The sequence below is a fragment of the Protomyctophum parallelum genome (assembly GCF_964188405.1).
Source record: "Protomyctophum parallelum genome assembly, chromosome: 11".
Classification (NCBI taxonomy): domain Eukaryota; kingdom Metazoa; phylum Chordata; class Actinopteri; order Myctophiformes; family Myctophidae; genus Protomyctophum; species Protomyctophum parallelum.
In genome coordinates this window covers 9,787,026-9,806,386 of record NC_139707.1, presented here as the reverse complement: position 1 = coordinate 9,806,386, position 19,361 = coordinate 9,787,026, and the positions used below count along the sequence as shown (strand labels likewise).

Below are 19,361 nucleotides of genomic sequence, written 5' to 3'. Positions count from 1 at the left end.
GTTTCACCTTCATTCTAATGAGGGACTTTTATGTGCATAGCACCTTTCCAGACATGTAGTTACAAAGTTAAAAACGGTCAAACGTCAGAAACAACAAAACATTAAAAGTGTAGTCGGCTGGTAAACAAGTTTGTGCAACCGAAACTGACCTCATGAAATGAGAGACGGTTGCCTTGTTGTCAGACGATGTCGATTGTTTGCACGGATGATGGTTTTGTATTTTTTGACGTGGATGCTCACGTAGATCCGCTCAAACGCTGTGTACTAATGGAAAGACTTTATTGACGTTCTTGTTTAATTTCCCCTTTACAGAGAAGCCCGGCATTCCTCAGCAACCGTTCATCACCAGTTCCACCAACGACTCGTGCGTGGTGAGCTGGAAGCAGCCCGCTAGCGACGGCGGAGCCAGGATCACCAGCTACTACCTGGAGAAGCGCGAGAAGAAGCAGAACAAGTGGATGTCGGTCACCTCCAAGACGTTTGTGGAGACCACCTACGAGGTCACCGCCCTGCTGGAGGGCTTCGAGTATGAGTTCCGCGTCAAGTGCGAGAACATGGGCGGCGAGAGCGACTGGAGCGAGATCTCTGCACCCGTCACCCCCAAGGCGGAACAGGCTCCTCGCGCTCCCGTCTTCAGGGAGGAGATCAGGAGCATGACGGTCAAATATCTCAGCCACGCCACCTTCGTTACCAAGGTGAGTCGTCGTTATCGAGGCTCATCCTGACTGTCTTTGAGCTAAATATCAATACACGTAGTAATATATTGTCACAAATGGCAGTCTGAGCTGTTAAGTAGCGTACGCTAAAAGTTCCCTTGCATTCTTGCGGTTTATTAATCAACGTTGTTCTCCTCACTCCAAGGTGGTGGGATACCCCAAGCCTCTGGTGAAGTGGTATCGCGGTGGGAAGGAGATAGCGGCTGACGGAACCAAGATCAAGGCCCAGGAGTTCAAGGGAGGCTACTACCAGCTGGTCATCACCAGCGCTAACGAGAGCGACGTGATGTCCTACCAGATCAGAGCCACCAACTCTTCAGGATCCATCTCTACTACAGCTCAACTGGATGTGGAAGGTAGGAACCAGTTCAGAGCAATACATAGAAACTATTCATTCAATCATACAACTGGACTGGGGAAGAATATATCATCTAAATCCGTCACTCTTTTCTATATTATATTATAGTTCCATTTTTATATGATAATATATAGAACATTTTACAAATCAGAAAAGTCGTGACCCACCCATACGCACGCACGCATACGAGACAAGGAGGTAATAAAGCTCACGGTGGTCGTTCTCTAATTGTGTCTTCCAGTTCCTGCAAAGATCCACCTGCCCCTGGAGCTCCAGGGCATGGGAGCGGTCAACGCCGTCCGTGGCCAGGTGGTCACCGTCAAGATCCCCATCACCGGCAAGCCTGAGCCAGCCATCACCTGGCAGAAGGGTCAGGAGATCATCTCCAACTCGGCATACCACCAGGTCATCAACACCAGGTCCTTCACGTCCCTGGTGTTCCTGAAGGGAGTCCAGCGGAAGGACACGGGCTACTACAACATCCAAGCCAAGAACCGCTTCGGACAGGACAAGCAGACCATCGAGGTGACAGTGGCCGACGTGCCCGACGCCCCCAAGGGAATGGCCATCGCCGAGATCGGCCGCGACTCCATCACCCTGGCCTGGGAGGCGCCCGGCTTCGATGGCGGCGTCCCCATCACCAGGTACATCGTGGAGAAGTGCCCTCTGAACGGCGACAGGTGGATCCGCGCGGGCAACAGCGAGGTGTGCAGCTTCACCGTCATGAACGTGTTCGGGAAGACCAAGTACCAGTTCCGCGTCATCGCCGAGAACCAGTTTGGCCTGAGCGAGCCGTGCAAGCCGACGGAGGCCGTCACCACCAAGGAGGACACGTCCATCCTCAGGAACTACGACGACGAGGTGGACGAGAGCCGCGAGGTCACCAAGGAGGAGGCTCTGTGCTACAGCGTCAAGGAGCTGTCCTCCAAGTACGTCATCTCTGAGGAGCTGGCTCGCTGCCAGTTCGGAGTGGTCCACCGCTGCATGGAGATCGAGACCAAGAAGACCTACATGGCCAAGTTAATCAAGGTCAGGGGAACGGACCGCGAGCTGGTCTTCCGGGAGGTGGAGGCCCTCAACATGGCCCGGCACAAGAACGTCATCTACCTGCACGAGTACTTTGAGAGCATGGAGGAGATTGTGCTGATCTTCGAGTTCCTCTCGGGCGTGGACATCTTCGAGCGCCTGGGCATGGGCACCTTTGAGCTCACGGAGCAGGAGATCGTCCGCTACCTGAGGCAGGTGTGCTCGGCACTCCAGTTCATGCACAGCCACAACTTTGGCCACTTTGAGATCCGGCCGGACAACGTGGTCTACACCACCCGCAGGAGCAGCGAGGTGAAGGTCATGGAGATGGGCCAGTCCAGGCTGCTGGTGCCGGGAGAGAACATCAGGCTGACCTTCTCAGCTCCAGAGTACTACGCCCCCGAGGTCCACCGCAGCGACCTGGTCACCACGGCCACCGACATGTGGTCCGTGGGCGTCGTGGCCTACGTCCTGCTCAGCGGCCTCAACCCCTTCGCCGCAGAGTCTGCCACGCAGACCGTGGAGAACGTCTCCAACTGCGAGTACGTGTTTGACGGCGAGGCCTTCAAGGACACCAGCCTGCTGGCCATGGACTTCATCGACAGACTGCTGGTGAAGGACAGGAAGCTCCGCATGACGGCCCAGGAGGCTCTGGAGCACCCGTGGCTGAAGATGAAGCTGGAGCACGTCAGCAGCAAGGTCATCAAGACACTGCGGCACAGGAGGTACTACCAGTCCCTGGTCAAGAAGACCGAGACCATCGTCTCGGCGGCTCGCGTGGCCTACGGCGGCGCCTTCAAGAACCAGAGGAACCTGGCCGTCGGCAGGGTGAAGATCGGAAGCGAGTACCACGGCCTGCGCGCCGGCCCCGTCATGCACAGCTCGGCGGAAGAGGGCGGATACGTCCGATTCACCTGCACCGTCTACAACTATGACGAGAGCACGAAGGTGTCCTGGTTCTTTGGCAACCGCCAGCTGCACGCCAGCAGCAAGTACGAGATCACCTACATCAACGGCTTTGCCAGCATCTACGTGAAGGAAATCGAGGAGTCGGACAACGGCGTGTACAGGTGCAAGGTGATCAGCGACGACGGAGAGGACAGCGCCTACGGAGAGCTGTTCGTTGAGACGGTTCGCTGCATCAGGGAGTTCTATGTCAGCCGTTCCGTCAAGAAGCTGAGGAGGAAGGTGGACAAGTCCAAGCTGCTCCAGAGGCCGCCCGAGTTCACCCTGCCTCTCTACAACCGCAGCGCTTACATCGGGGAGGACGTGCGCTTCGGCGTCACCATCACCGTCCACCCGGAGCCCCATGTGGCGTGGCTGAAGAACGGCCAGAGGATCAAAGCGGGCGAAAACGACGGCAAATACACCTTCACCAGCGACAAGGGTCTCTACCAGCTGATGATCCACGGCCTGGACATGGAAGACGACGCAGAATACACCGTCATGGCCCACAACAAGTTCGGAGAGGACAGCTGCACGGCGCGCCTCACCGTGGCTCCTCATCCCGTGTCGGAGGACACCATGAGGCCCATGTTCAAGCGCCTGCTGGCCAACGTGGACTGCATGGAAGGAGACAGCGTCCGCTTCGACCTCCGGGTGTCGGGACTCCCCGCGCCCACTCTGAAGTGGGAGAAGGATGGTCAGCTGCTGAAGATGAGCTCAAAGGTGGCGGTGGTCCAGGAGGAAGCAGAGTACCACGTGCTGCACGTCAGGGAGACCCTCCTGGAGGACGCAGGCTTGTACAAGGTCACGGCCACCAACTCCGCCGGCTCCATCACCTGCGCCGCCAACCTGAAGGTGGAGCGCCTCAGCTACCACAGGAGAGAGTACAAGAGCGAGGAGGAGAGACAGAGGTATGTCTCCAAACAGATCGAGAAGACCAACAAGATGGCGCTGCGCATCGCCGCCACCGAGGAGTCTGTTCCGCTGAACCCCACGGCCCTGGACGCTCTCAAGTTCGCCGCGGACATCTACAAGCCCGCGGTGAGCACCAAGAACGTGGAGGGTGAGTTCGACATCACGGAGGTGAAGTCAGAGACCAAGAAGTTGGAGGAAGAGAGGAGGATCTTCATGCCTTACGAGGTTCCCCAACCCGTGGTGCACGACCCCAGGGCTCTGGACGAAGACAAGACCATCAAACAGTTTGTGCCTCTGTCGGACATGAAGTGGTACAAGAAGATAAGAGACAGTTACCAGGTTCCCGAGAGGATGGACAGGATCGTGCAGAAGAGACAGAGACGCATCCGCCTGTCCAGGTGGGAACAGTTCTACGTGGTGCCCCTGCCCAGAATCACAGACCAGTACAGGCCCAGGTGGCGCATTCCCAAGGTAAGCCTGGACGACCTGGAGACGGTCAGACCCGCCCGCCGCTCCCCGTCTCCTGGGAGCGAGTCTATGGTCTCGCTCAAATCCAGGAGGAGATCTCTGGGAGACCTGAGCGACGACGAGGAGCTGATGATGCCCGTGGACGACTACCTATCCGCGAGGAGAGCCGAGGAGGAGATGATGGAAGACGATCTGGAGCTGGGCTTCTCTGCCTCTCCCAGGGGCAGCCCTGTCCGCTACGAGCGCACCGCCGTGCGCCAGACAGAGAAGGTGGAGAGAAGGCAGGTGGTCCAGGAGGTCACGGAGACCAAGAAGAAACGCACTTTGTCTCAGTTCATGAGGAGAAGGAGGTCCCTGTCGCCGACGTACATCGAGCTGATGCGTCCGGTGTCGGAGCTGATCAGAGCGCCGCGTAAGCTTCCTGTGGAGGTGGAGGAAACGGTGAGGAGGTCACCCACCCCCGAGAGAACCCGCGCCCGCTCCCCCAGCCCCGTCAGGTCCGTGGAGAGAGCCTCTCGCTCCTCCTCCAGGTTCGAGAGGACCGCCCGCTTTGACATCATGTCCCGTTACGAGGCCAAGAAGTCTGCCCTGAAGTCAGAGAGGACATACCAGGTGGTCAGCCAGACACCCTTCAGCCTGGACCACGCCCCCCGCGTCACCGTCAGAATGCGCTCCCACCGCGTGCCGACCGGCCAGGACACCAAATTCACGCTGAACGTCCAGGCCATGCCCGACGGAGAGATCACCTGGTGCCACAACGGCGTTCAGATCACAGAGAGCAGCAAATACGTCTTCACCAACATGACCGGGGTCTTGACCATCGCTATCCTGGACTGCCAAGCAGAGGACAGCGGCACCTACCGCTGCACATGCACCAACACCAAGGGAGAGGCCTCGGACTACGGCACCCTGGACGTGACCAGAGGAGAGTTCACCACCTTCTCATCCCGCCGCAAGGACGAGGAAGCTGCAAAGGCATATGTCCCTGAAATGATGAAAGTCGACCACTACCACAACTCTCACTTCAAGGCCGGCTACTCCTCCAAGAGTGAGTTCGCCGTGGAGGAGACCAAGACCAGGCGTACGGAAACGCATGAGAGCCGCGAGAGATTCTCCTCCACCGAGAGGTTCGACTCGTCCGCCAAGTACGCCTCCGTGGAATACCTGTCCTCCGCGTCCTCCTATTCCGCCTCCTCTGAAAAGTTATCCCTGACCGAGAAACACAGCCTGTCCCAGGCTAAGGCCAAGTCGTCGTCCGCCGCTGCCGTGAAGTCTACCCTGGCAGCCCGGATCCTCACCAAGCCCCAGTCTGTGGTGGTGTCAGAGGGAGAGACGGCCCGTTTCTCCTGCGACATCGACGGCGAGCCGGCGCCCACCGTCACGTGGATGCGCGAGGGCAGATCTGTGGTCACGTCTCAGCGCGTCCAGGTCACCACCAGCCAGTACAAGTCCAGCATGGAGATCTCCTCCGTGACGCTCTCCGACGAGGGCGACTACCTGCTGGTGGTGGAGAACTCTGAGGGCAGGCAGGAGGCTCACTTCACGCTGACCATTCACAGAGCTGCTCCCAAGGAGGCGGCCAAGGTTTCGGTGAAGTCGCCCGAGCCTTCCGTCACATCGCCTGCTCCCTCTGTGACTTCTCCAGTACCCAGCGTCAAATCACCTGAACCCAGTGTCAAGTCACCTGAACCCAGTGTCAAATCACCTGAACCCAGTATAAAGTCGCCTGAACCCAGTGTCAAATCACCTGAACCCAGTGTAAAGTCAGCTGAACCCAGTGTGATGTCACCTGCACCGAGCAGTGTAGCTTCTCCCGTTCCGAGCGTGAAGTCGCCTACACCCAGCGTGAAATCACCTGAACCAGAGGGAGTCAAATCTCCAGGGCTGAAGTCTCCTGAGCCATCCGTGACCTCTCCTGTGCCCAGTGTCAAATCGCCGACTCCAAGCATCAAATCCCCGACTCCCAGTGTGAAATCCCCCGAGCCCGAGGGACTCAAGACACCCAAGGGTCTCAAGTCTCCTGAACCCATCGCTTCTCCTCCCAGAGTCAAGTCCCCTGAACCCGAGGGAATCAAGTCCCCCAGGGGCCTCAAATCACCCGAGCCTTTGGGCCTTAAATCACCAAGAGGACTCAAGTCCCCAGAACCCTTTGGCGCCAGGAAGGGCTTCAAGTCACCGGAACCGGCTGGAATTAAGTCCCCCAGGGGTCTGAAATCCCCCGAGCCCGAGGGACTCAAGTCACCCCCGAGGATGAAGTCGCCTCCCCCCATCATGTCGCCCAAGAGGGTCAAATCCCCGGTGGCCAAACCCCCCAAGGTGCTGAGCCAGGTGACGGCCGAGGCCCACGAGGACACGGTGAGGATGTTGTGCGTGTGCGAGAGCAGCGTGCGGGAGGTGACGTGGTCCGTCAACGGCCGGAGGCTGTCCCAGAGCAGCCGAATGGAGACGCATTACTCGGAGGGCTCCTGCAGCCTGGTGATCCACGACCTGGCCGACAGCGACCAGGGAGAGTACGTCTGCGAGATGACGGCAGAGGGGGGAGTCTCCAAGTCCTCCTTCTCCTTCACCGGACAGGCCTTCCAGGCCATCCGCATGAAGGTCACTGCCTACCAGGAGCAGAAAGTGGCACTTACAGGTAATAATAAACCTTATTTACATAGCACCTTTCATGACATGAGTGCAGCTCAAAGTGCTCAACAGATCAAAACCAGAAGAGCAAAAACATAAAACGAAATTACAAAAACATAAAAATAATCCTCTCTCCTTCTCCTTCTCTTCCTCCAGGATCCATGATGATGAGCCAGAAGGAGTCGTCATCATCAATGTCGTCATCGTCCATGATGATGAAGAAAGAGGTTCACATGGAGGAGAGCTCCTCAGCCTTCTCCTCCATCTCCTCGTCCTCCGCCCAGCAGGCAGCCATGATGTCCGCCTCCAGCCTGATGGAGGCCAGCTCCTTCAGCAGCATGGCGGCCGAGATGAAGTTCGAGACCATGTCCATGTCCTCCATGTCCTCCGTTACATCGGAGACGTACGCCATGAGCACCAGCAGCCACGAGACCTCCGCCCTGATGGAGGGCTCCACCTTCAGATCCATCAGTAAGCAGCTTAATTATGTTCACTAGCGCTCCACCTTCACATCCATCAGTAAGCAGCTTAATGGTCACTTCTTATATGTCCTAACACGCCATCCTTTGCTCTGTCACTTCCAGGCTGCGCGCCCAGGATCGAAGCGCTGCCCGAAGACATCAGCATCGAGACGGGCAAAGTGCTGACGGTGACCTGCGCCTTCTCCGGAGAGGCCCAGAACATAGAGTGGGCGCGCTCCGGCAGGAGCATCGAGGTGACACCGGGCGGACGCTTCCACATCGAGACCCAGGAGGACCTGACCACCCTCATCATCACGGGTGTAAAGCAGGAGGACGCTGGAGCATACACCCTCAAACTGTCCAACGAGCTGGGCTCCGACTCGGCCACCGTTTCCATCAGCATTCGATCCATGTAAAAAAGAAAGGAAAGAAAACTATCGTATCTTATAATCTCTACCCTTTTCCCCCTATACTTCCACAACTTTTTATTTATTAATTAAGCGAGCTAATCTTATACTTGACAAAAGACATGGATTCCTGTTCTTGTAAATATGAACTATTTTTATACCAAACTTGACATTAATTTATGCCAAACTAGACTACAGTCTAAAGTTGTTATAAAATGTGCCATATTGGATAAATATGACTTAGGATTTTTGATCCAATTTTTCTGTGACATGTACATAATGTATATATAGCCGAATTGAAACGGTTATGGGAAAATGTATGCATTGTTATTTATGACAATATATGAAGTGAAACCAAGGAGAAAGTTTCTCAGTGAAACGAATACCCTGAAACTGAAACACTGTGCCTCAACGATTCTACGTTGAAGTCTAAGATTGCCTCAGCAGGTAGAGAGGCTCCCTGTTGACGTTTATAACCAAATCAGCGAGACAATATTAAGCACTGTATGATATGAAACGATGCAGTGCTGTTATACCGTACTCCTATATATGAATTATGAACACGACCACAAGACCCTGAGTGCTCTTTGCATATTTACCCTCATGTAAGCAGCAGGAACCGGTCTTGTGTTTCGGGACTAGACTATGTCATTAACCACCAATTTCGATGACATGCTCATAGTGCGAGCGGCCTTCGCACTCCCTGAGCAGTGTTTTTTTGTGCTCCGTTTCTGGCAAGCGACCGCGTGTCGTGGACTCTGGCGCGTATCATCACCTGTCAAAAAAAAAATACTACAGAGTCCATCGCCATGCGCTTGCTTGCAGAGGTGGGGCCATCTCTTGGAGGTGTTGCAGTGTGTTGTGTGTGTGTGTTTTAGCGGTTAGAGAAGTTCACCGGTCATCCAACGGGGGCAGCTAGCTGCTTCAAATCCTTTTATAGGACCACAGCCTCCACAACGCGCTGTGTTTATGTTGTGTCACAACGCGCTCTGCCCTTCACGTTGGTCCGGCTGAATTTTAGAATTGTAGCAGTTTTACGCAGCCTCCTCGAGCTTTATCCATTATTGATTTAATAAAGCATGATTATCAGCACTATACTACTGTTCTGTGTGTGGCTTATTGGAGTCCATTTTTTGTGTCTTAGCTTAGTATGATTCATAACTACTTTGTATGTATATGTATTGCCATGCTTTTTGGTTCTTGCTGTTGTAGATCATTTAGCCCATATAGAAAGAAGCTGCTGCCTCAGAAACTGCTTGACATGGCTGTAGGGCAGATGGTCCCAAACCTTTTCATGTCAAGGACCCCCAAATCGACACTAATGGGCCCCGCGGACCCCCATACGGCTCTAGCAGTGATTCTCAACCCGTTTAATTTCAAGGACCCCCAGTTTGACATGCATTAGTCTACGGATCCCCATTTAATGGTATTTTTATATCTCTGGGACCCCAATTTATAAAGTAAAAAAGGGTCCATTTGGTTCCATTTGGACACTCTCAGAGTCACAGTCCCATAAGGGTCCATTTGGTTCCATTTAGACACTCTCAGAGTTACAGTCCCATAAGGGTCCATTTGGTTCCAAACTATCATTTAGCTGGGGGACCCCTGGAACTCGATTCTAGAAAATGTCTTCTATAAATCCTGACGGTGTTCTGATAAACCCAGCTCATGTTTCTATGTCAGTGGTTCTCAAAACATTTTCATGTCAAGGACCCCCAAAAATATATCTAATTGGTCGCCGACCCCCCCATCTGAAAATGTGTTGTTCCAGGAACCCCCCACTGCGTCCCCAGCGGGAATCGAACACAGAACAGAAGGGTATCGCCCAATTGTCGAGTTCCCAACAAAACCACGCGCATTGGCTGAACTGGCCAGAACGGGTTCGACTCCAGCCTGAGCCAATTTGTTGAACATAGTCTGTATAGCATTAGCATATCCTATTATCCTATCATAACGTTGGTTGTCTAACTTGTAGATGCTCCCACTGAGCATGTTTGTAGTCTAATTATTAGACTCTAATAGACGTATATGGCTAAAAAATTGGTCTAAAAACGGGGGTAAAAATAGTCTATAGGCTTAGTTAGATTAGACGTTGAAACATAAACTAATCTAATTAAACAACGTCGTTTCAACGTCTATATATAGATAGGTTGATTAGCCATCAAGGTCTAAATGTAGACCGTCTAGATATAGACTTTGAAACGACGTTGTTTCAACGTCTAATCGAAGCCTAGACTGATAAAAAACTTTCATTTTTTAGACTATTTTTACCCCATTTTTAGATGGTCATTTAGACATCTAAAAGCCGAAAATTGCTCAGTGGGGCTGTATAAGAGTAGGCTATAGGCGACGCTAAAATTGACACGAGATAAAAGCGTTAGCCTAGGCTACTACATCTTTAGATCCACTCTTTCAATGATGCATACGTTGCGTAATTTGCATTGCCTATAATTTTAGAGCGAGAGCTAGTTAACATATAATACTAGCCTGCAAGCATTTTCTGTATCACCCTAAAATTAACATGACATGAAAGCAGTCATTGCGGAATGAGCTATTTAAAGTATTTTGGTGCGCATCCTTGCATTTCTTTCTGACAAGCAGTCCAATGCGTTATTTCAAGTGTAGGCTACTCTCGTTAATTGTTTGTTTAGCTATAGCTCTCTCTCCTTCGTAATATGTGCCCTTATTAGAATGTCAACAATAAGCAGCACGGCTATAATCAAAGCGAACGATGCTCGACTTGTAGCCTACAATGCCAGCCAGTGGCAGTGTGCATAGCCTATACCACGAATGATCCACTAGCACATGGCTAATTAACATATATTTAAGTTAGGACCTTCGCATGCAAATTAGCCATGCGGTATATATGCCACATGGAAAGAGGTGCACAATGCGTAACATAACATAGCTTACTCGTTTGTCATTGCATGTCAGATATAAGACAACATTGATGTGATCGAGTGAGATGATACAAACATAATGAAACACGATGCTTGGCTTGAATGAATAACATACATTACATACCATAAAATACAAGTGTGATGCTGCATACCATAAAAGAACACCATGTGATATCAGTGATATTTTATTACAAATGCAAATGCAACAAACCAACAAAAAAAAACAGTGCAGTAATATTTTTTATAGTGCAACAATTTCGCATGTAGGCGGCCTAGTCAATATATCGTCTCTGTCTGTCAGGCAGAAATAAACCATGTCCAAAACGTACTTCTCAGCATGGAATTGTGGACGAAATGTTATCCAACGGCAACAAAATATTATTTAGTTGGGGTCTGAGAGGCTAGATCTAATTGAATGGTGGTCCATGGCTCATAATGTCAATTGAACAGTGGGCCTTGGTATGAAAAAGGAGATATTTCTGCCAATGATATAACATCATGCCTATATACGATATGTATGAGATGTCAAGATAATCATCATGGCAGTCATGTAATGTTTCAGTTCTAATGCCCATTAGAGCTATGGACCAGAGCTAGACTACACCATGATATATTATTAGGAGTACAATAACTTTGCATTGTGAATAAAAAGGCAGCCACAGTGTGGTTGGTTGCAGTGTGTAATGCTGAAGGTTTAATCACAGGGCTGTCTGCTTCATGTATTTATGATTAAATAAACGTGCATTCTGGTATTGTGAATCAATGATTGAGAAAAAACATCAGAGGGGTTTGAACCCGTGAAGTTATATAAAGTTCGTTTTCAAAAGTCGGGTGTCTAGACCGCTAGACTACTGAGGACGCTGGCTGGAAGGGGACTAAGTTCTCTATTGACTATTTATGCCGTGACGTAACCCGCTTCCGGGTCTTAGTCAAGGACTGTCTAAAGAGGACGGGACGCGGAGACCGTAAGGGCGCCGCCATGTTGCTCACATGGTGCTCCATGGAAGGAAAGAAACATGCGCAATGGGCTTTATGCAGCCATCACTTCCTCGTTCAGCTTCCTTGGTCTCAACTGCGCATGTTTCTTTCCTTCCATGGAGCACCATGTGAGCAACATGGCGGCGCCCTTACGGTCTTCGCTTCTTGTCCTCTTTAGACAGTCCTTGGTCTTAGTCAAGAAAGCTTAGAGAAGGAAAAGACACCAGCGTCATGGTGTCACGTGACTGGACGCCGGGGCTGCGCCATGACACCCCACCACGCCCCCATGTGCCAAAACTCACACTGGAAGTTTGATGAATACATGGGAGTGGATGGGAGACCGCTGGACATCTTGTAAACAAACATTATTTATGAACGATAGCGACCTTTGTCATATAATCGGTCCAGGAATATAATAGAAGACATATCACAGATTGTTTTCCGACTGGGTGTTTTTCGACTTGCTAACTGTTTAATTTTACTCAGGAATTTAAAGAGCACAGTACGGCTCTGGGCTGAATGGGCTTATAACCTGACTCCGCCAGCTGGTGGCAGTATTGGGTTCACAATTGGGTTCAAACTGCCTTCAAAAGCCTAACATTACAAACTAAATAACGCTTTAAAAATGTTGAGAATAAAGGATTTTGCAATATTACAAGTCAGTGATGTTTTCACTAAAGTAAAAGTTGCCTAGCAGTAGCCTATCACAATATGCTCTACAAGTGGTTAAGTTTCAGAATAAATACGCAAATTAACAGTAGCCTTAGGACCAACCCGCCTAGTATAATACAACAGTAGTTTTTTTTTTTTTTTTAACTTAAATTTTTATTAATTTTACAGGACAGACAAAAAACGCACAGTATACAACAACACCACAAACATACAAAGAAAGAAACAAAACAAAAAAGGATAGAAAAAAGAAAAAGACATCGACATTGCATTTCAAAATGGTTACATAAGTGTATCTAGGCATTTACTATTGACTCTCATTCCCCCATACTCTTAAATACTGTCCATTTATACCATTTGTCCTCCATTTTTTCTTCCTGTAGTCTCAGACGATGTGTCAGTTTCTCCATGAAATGAATCTCCTGAATCAAGTCCTCCCATTGCCCCTGTGTTGGAGGCTCCATCTGTCCCCATTTTCTTGTGATAGCTTTCTTTCCTGCCGCCAACAAAATGTTTATCAAGTATCTATCCTCTCCTCGAATCTTACCCCCCGTCAAGTTTCCTAAATACAGAACATCACACTTCATAGGCACCTCATATCCCAATATTTTTTGTATCTGATCATGTATCATCTTCCAAAAATCACCCATTTTGGGACATTTCCAAAACACGTGTGAGTGATCCACATTTACATCCCCACAACCTCTCCAGCATTGTATCTGTTGCTTCAACTGTTTACTCTTGATTTTTGGTGTTATAAAAAATCTGCATAGATTTTTCCAAGAGAATTCCCTCCATATCCGTGAATTGGTAGTTGATTGGTGCATATTCCACATATGTGTCCAATCTTTTTCTGTAATTTCTATGTTTAGTTCTGCTTCCCATTTCTTTTTAATGTATTCCGTTGAATGACTGCCACTCATCAGAGTTGTATATAATGCTGATATAATTCGAATCTTATTCCCCTTGTATATATTTTTAATGATTTGGACAATACCATTCACTTCTATGGAGGGCCTCCCTTTGACTTCCTTATTGTAATAATCCCTTAGTTGCAAATATCTGAAGAAATCATGTTTATCCAACATGTATTTAACACTCAAATCCGTGAAACTCTCCAATGTACCATTTTTCTCCAAAACACACCATGCTGTCATTCCTCTATTACTCCATATTTTAAATTCCTTATCATACCCTGCAGGTTTAAATAAACTATCAAATGCCATCCATTTTAAAATCTTTATATCCTCTTCTAACTTATAATTTTTTACTATTTTAAACCAGATCTCCAGTGTAAATAGGGTGATTGGATCTATACTGTGTTTTATTTTCTTAAACTTCTCCTTGTCTCCTATGATATTCTGAATGGGATGTTTGTTGAATTCTTTTTCCATATCTTTCCATTTTGCTATATAATCTGGTTTACACCAACATCCTACATACCGTAACTGGGCCGCATGATAGTACATTTTTAGGTTGGGAAGACTCATACCCCCTCTTTCCTTTGGGAGTTGAAGGGTTTGAAATCTGACCCTTGGCCTCTGTCCGGCCCACACAAACCTAGAGATCATTCTGTCCCATGTAATAAATTGCCCTTGTGGGACCTCTACAGGCAAGGACTGGAATAGAAAGAGCAATCTGGATAATATATTTATTTTAACTGCCTCCAACCTTGAGTTCAGGTCTAGTGGCAAAGTAGCCCATCTATCAATGTCTTTTTTTATCTCCTGATTTAATTTTTCGTAATTGGCTTTATATAGTGTGGACAGATTTTTTGTTATGTTTATACCCAAATATTTAATACTTTTTTGTTCCCAATTAAAGTTGAAGGCTCCCCTTATAGCTGGATTTGGAGCATAGTTTAAAGCCAAAATCTGTGTTTTGGCTATGTTGATCTTGTACCCTGACAAACGACCAAATTCTTCTAATACCTTGCTTAAAATGGGGAGTGAGTCATTTGGTTTCTGGAGGAAGGCAATTACATCATCGGCAAAAAGTCCTATCTTGTGTTCGTTACCGTTTACCGTCACCCCTTGTATACCTTCATTATCTCTCACGGTTTGTGCTAAGGGTTCAATAAAAAACGCGAACAACGTAGGCGAAAGACAGCATCCTTGCCTAGTCGATCGTTGTAGGTTGAATTTCCCAGACAAGCTCCCATTCACTTTAATTCTAGCCGTAGGCTGTTGGTATAATGTTTTTACACACTGTAATGCTTTCTTATTGAACCCAAATCTTGTCAATACAGCGTAAAGGAACCTCCAATTGACCCTATCATAGGCAGCCTCTGCATCAACACTCACTAATAGAGTGCTTGTTTTAGTCCTCTGTGCTTGATCTACAACATGTATAGTTCTCCTTACATTGTCATGAGTTTGACGACTGACTATGAAGCCTGTCTGGTCCTCGTCCAAAAGCTCGTTGGCTATGTTCGCTAACCTTCTAGATATAATCTTGGTGTAAATTTTATAGTCCACATTCAAAATGGATATGGGTCTATAGCTCCCACATTGCTCTTTATCCCTTCCCGGCTTTGGTATCACTGAGATTATTGCTTCGGACCAAGATGGTGGTATTTTATGTTTGTTTAGGGTCCAATTAAAGGATGCTACCAGCATAGGTATCAACTCTTCTCTGAACATTTTGTACCACTCCACAGGGAACCCATCACTTCCTGGTGATTTATTATTTTTAAAGGAACTAATTGCCTCAATAATGTCGTCTGCCGTAATATTAGCCGTTATTTTACGGTTCTGCATTGCCCCTATATTTGGCAGGTCCAGCTGATCTAAATATGTTTTCATTTCTTCTTCCTCTGCCTGTTCGGGCTGTGTATAGAGCTCCTCATAATATTGTTTAAAAACTCTCTCTATTTCCTCTGGTTCAGTTGCTAATTTCTTGGTTTTAGGATCTCTGATTTTGCTAATATTGCTCAATGTCTGTTGTTTGCGCATACGTTTAGCCAATAATTTAGTGGCCCTTGCCCCGGCCTCATAATAGTTTTGTTTTACATATTTACTTTTCCTTTCAATTTCGTCTAATTGGGCCTCCTTTATTTTAATTTTCAAGTCTTTAATATTTTTATATATTTCCTCATTTTTTGTCATCTGGTATTCCTGTTCCAATGCCCTTAAATCTTCATTATTTTTCTTATAAGTTATTAGTTTAGCCTTCTTCATTAATGCAGTCTCCACTATCAATTTACCTCTCATGACAGCTTTCATAGCGTCCCATACTATAGTCGGATCCACTTCCCCATTGTTATTTTCCTCAAGGTATGTACTTAAATCTGTCCTGACTTTCTCTTTTCTCACTTCACTGTTCAACATACCCATATTAAGTCTCCATGCTGTCTGCCTCTTCCTATTATTTAAACCAATTTTCAAAAACAGTGGGTTGTGGTCCGATAGATCTGCCCCTCCTATCTCACATTCCTTAACTCTGTAACTATCCCCCTTATTCACAAAAAATTGGTCGATCCTAGAGTGGACTTTATGTGCAGCGGAGTAATGGGTGAAGTCCATATCTGTCGGGTGGAGTCTCCTCCATATATCTACCAGCCCCATCTCACTCAATGATGCGTTTACAAACTTAGCTAAATGTGTCTTGCTTCTTTTCTTACTTGTTGTATCTTTTTTATCAGATAAAACCACATTTGTGTCCCCTCCTGCAATCAAAATACCCTTTGTTTCCACAGCTATAACGTCAAACATGTCTTTAAAAAACTTCTTGTCACTTTCTGGCGGTGCATATATGTTTACTAAAGTTACCGGTTCATTATCTATTCTCCCCTTCACAATAATGTACCTCCCTTCTTTATCTTTAATCTCCTTTTCAAAATCAAAGTTGACTGTATTAGCTATTAGTATTATAACTCCTCTTCTCTTCCCGTTTTTGTATGAACTATAATATGAGTTCCTATAACCAAACCTTTTTAGTTTATCATGTTCCGTTTTGTTTAGATGAGTTTCTTGTAGAAAAAATACTTGCATTTTTTCTTTTCTCAATTTTGTCATGACCCTTTTTCTCTTAACTGGTGAATTCAACCCATTTACATTCAGCGACATTATCCCCAACTTATTAGACATTGTTATTCCTTATGGTTCCCTTCATATTCGATTCCTGCCTAGTTACATTACAGTATTTGCATCCGCTTGTCGATAAAACAAAAACATAAAACACTAAACACACACATAGCTTCCAAACACGATGTAAAACATCCGTGACCCTTAAACCCTCATAAAGGGGTGAGGGGACAGTCCCCGTCTTACACGGGGGCCCCTCTCTAGACAAACTAGTACTACTCTCAACCTGTGAGTTTCCCCAGTGCCTAGCCATTCCCTACCTAATTAAGCAAACCCCTCCAGTTGGTACATTTAAATATCAATGAAGCCCAAGATAACATATTCCCTACAAAGCGTTGGTTATGTACAAATAAAACAATATATATGGGATTTCAATCTTACTTAGAAATGAACCAAAATGTTATATATATGGTATCCTCTGTATATCCATTTATCTTTCTTTTCCTTCCTTTCTTTCTTTCTTAAAAAATAAAACCAAACAAAAAAAGTCCTTCTTCGCCTATTTACCCCCCTCGTTCATTCAACCCAACTCTATGTTACCTCTTTTCCTAGCCCTCCAAGCAGAACCCAAATGCTACTGAAGTTTCTGACATTTGTTCGACCCAGTGCATTGGGTCCTGTTCCACGTCGTCCATGCCACCTGATTAAAACATTTACTGGCTCATGTTTACATGTTAAAACGCCTCCCCGCGGCATGTGACGCCATTATTTTCCTTGAGTTATTCTGAATTCGGTAACTTTAAGTAGCTATACATCCCGGTGCGAATATCTCCTGTGGCGCGGAAGCCGTTAAGTATTTTTAATATATGTTTGCCCGATTTGGAAGCTTGGATTCTTCTTGTTTATTGACACCTCATTGTACCGCCTATCTGGCTAGCTAGTGGCGCTATAGCTATGACACAGCAGATCAGAGGCAGGGACGTAGCCTCACAAGCCAACCGCACACCGGGAGGCGGTACAATAAACGGTAAACAAACAAGAAGAAATAAAGCGACCAAATCGGTCAAACAAAGATTAAAAATACTTAACGGCTTCCGCGCCACAGGAGATATTCGCACCGGGATGTATAGCTACTTAAAGTTACCGAATTCAGAATAACTCAAGGAAAATAATGGCGTCACATGCCGCGGGTCCTATTTTAGAGAGAATCTCCACATCCGCATTTAGGAATTTCCATACGAAAATACACTAGCGAGCAGGGACCCAACGTAAAACTAAACAAAATATCAAAAAAGTTTTACGTAGGGTCCCGAAAGGGGCTACTCTTTTCCCAGCTTATTTCCTCATAAACATTCGTAGGTTGTCCTTAGCTCTCCACGCCGCTCCTCGTCTCTTTTCCATCTTCCTCCACTCCGGTTCCCACCGTTGTCCCCCTTCAGCTCGTCGCCGCTCTCTCTCCACCCCCGCGACTCCCGAGCCCTCCGCATCCACCTCCGCCGATGCGCCGGGCCCCGCTGCCGAGTCGCGGTTGTATTCTCCTTCCATATAGCCTCTCTCCTCCATGGCCTGGGCAACGTCCTCCGCACTTCTGTATGTCTTCTCACCGTCAGGCCACTGTATCCTCATCTTCGTGAACGGCGTCTGGAACCGGATTCCTTTTGCTTTCAACCTTCTTTTGAACGGAATATAGTCCTTTCTCTTCTTCACAACTTCGGGTGGGTAATCGTGATCGAAACCGAGCTGTTTGTCTCCTACTTGTATTTTCGCCTCCCAGGCTTTTCTCAGCACCAATTCCTTTGTCTCGAATTGAAGAAAGTTTGCCACAATGGATCGTGGTGTTGCAGACGGGCGAGTAGGTTTCTGAGCCAGTGCACGGTGCGCCCTCTGCAGCTGGAGCTGAGTCCCTGCTGGTAAATCAAGCTCTGTGTGAAACAGCTGTTCCAAATATTGAATTACAGTGGTCCCTTGTTCGCTGTTTTCTGGACAGTTGAATACACGAATATTATTCCGTCTTGCTCTGGCGTCAGCATTCAGTTGCCTTTCTTGTAGTTGTTCAATCTGGTCCACCAGTGTCATCATGGCCTCGGTCGCTCCCGTCCTCCAATCCTCCACCTCTGATATCCGTGTCTGCGCCTCGGCCATGTTCGTCTTCTGCTCCGTCACCTCCTCGTCTTGTCGTTGTAGCTCCCGATCCACTATTACACGATAGTTTGTGAATTCTTCCTTCATTTCCCTCTTCATTTCTTCCTTAAACTTAGCCAGCTCCTGTTGTATGCCTTCTTTAAAAGTCTTTAGCTCTTTGGTGATTTCAGCGAGCCCGGCTCGTATGACTTCGGCGCAGTCCTCCGCCATGCTGTCGGTGTTTTCTTTCACTCCACTCCCGTCGTCGTTTTCTTTAGTTTGTTTATCTGCTCTATAACTTCGAGTTATCCTACGGCTTCCTTGTTGTTCACCACTCATTTCGTGTCATAACTTTTCCATTTTGAATCTGTTTTTCCGTGGTTATTTTAACTTATCATGCCCAACTTTGGGGAGCTCACTAATCAAGCAGCTCCTTCCTCCGCCATCCTACCGGAAGTCCACAACAACAGTAGTTTTAAGTAGTACAATACAACGTAATAGTAGTCTAGTAATAACTAATAATTGTAGTGAAAGTATAATATTTGCTTGTGAAATGTAGAGGTAATTAAACGATTTAAGTGTCCCTCAAAATATAGTAGGCATAGGCATGCCTTAAAGAAGTTAATGCTTGCTCTATCAACTCCAGACATTGCCTTATTCAGTTTCAAGTTAAATATGAATGAATGACTGGCTAAATGAAATTGTACTGGTACCACGGAACGTGACGCGCACGCACGCATCGCG

At 47.7% G+C, this 19,361-nt stretch overlaps 1 protein-coding gene across 15 annotated transcripts in view; it reads left to right on the top strand.

Moving 5' to 3' along the window:
• Window positions 1-9,021, top strand: part of ttn.2 (titin, tandem duplicate 2) — a 250,029-nt gene extending 241,008 nt beyond the window's left edge. For all 15 annotated transcript variants that reach the window (XM_083777339.1, XM_083777342.1, XM_083777338.1 and 12 more), the window contains 5 exons: window positions 313-695; window positions 862-1,072; window positions 1,316-7,063; window positions 7,213-7,527; window positions 7,641-9,021. In XM_083777339.1, the coding sequence (XP_083633465.1) occupies window positions 313-695; window positions 862-1,072; window positions 1,316-7,063; window positions 7,213-7,527; window positions 7,641-7,933 (6,950 nt within the window). In that variant the 3' untranslated portion in view covers window positions 7,934-9,021. The remainder of the gene's footprint in view (window positions 1-312; window positions 696-861; window positions 1,073-1,315; window positions 7,064-7,212; window positions 7,528-7,640) is intronic.
• The last annotated feature ends 10,340 nt before the right edge of the window (window positions 9,022-19,361 follow it).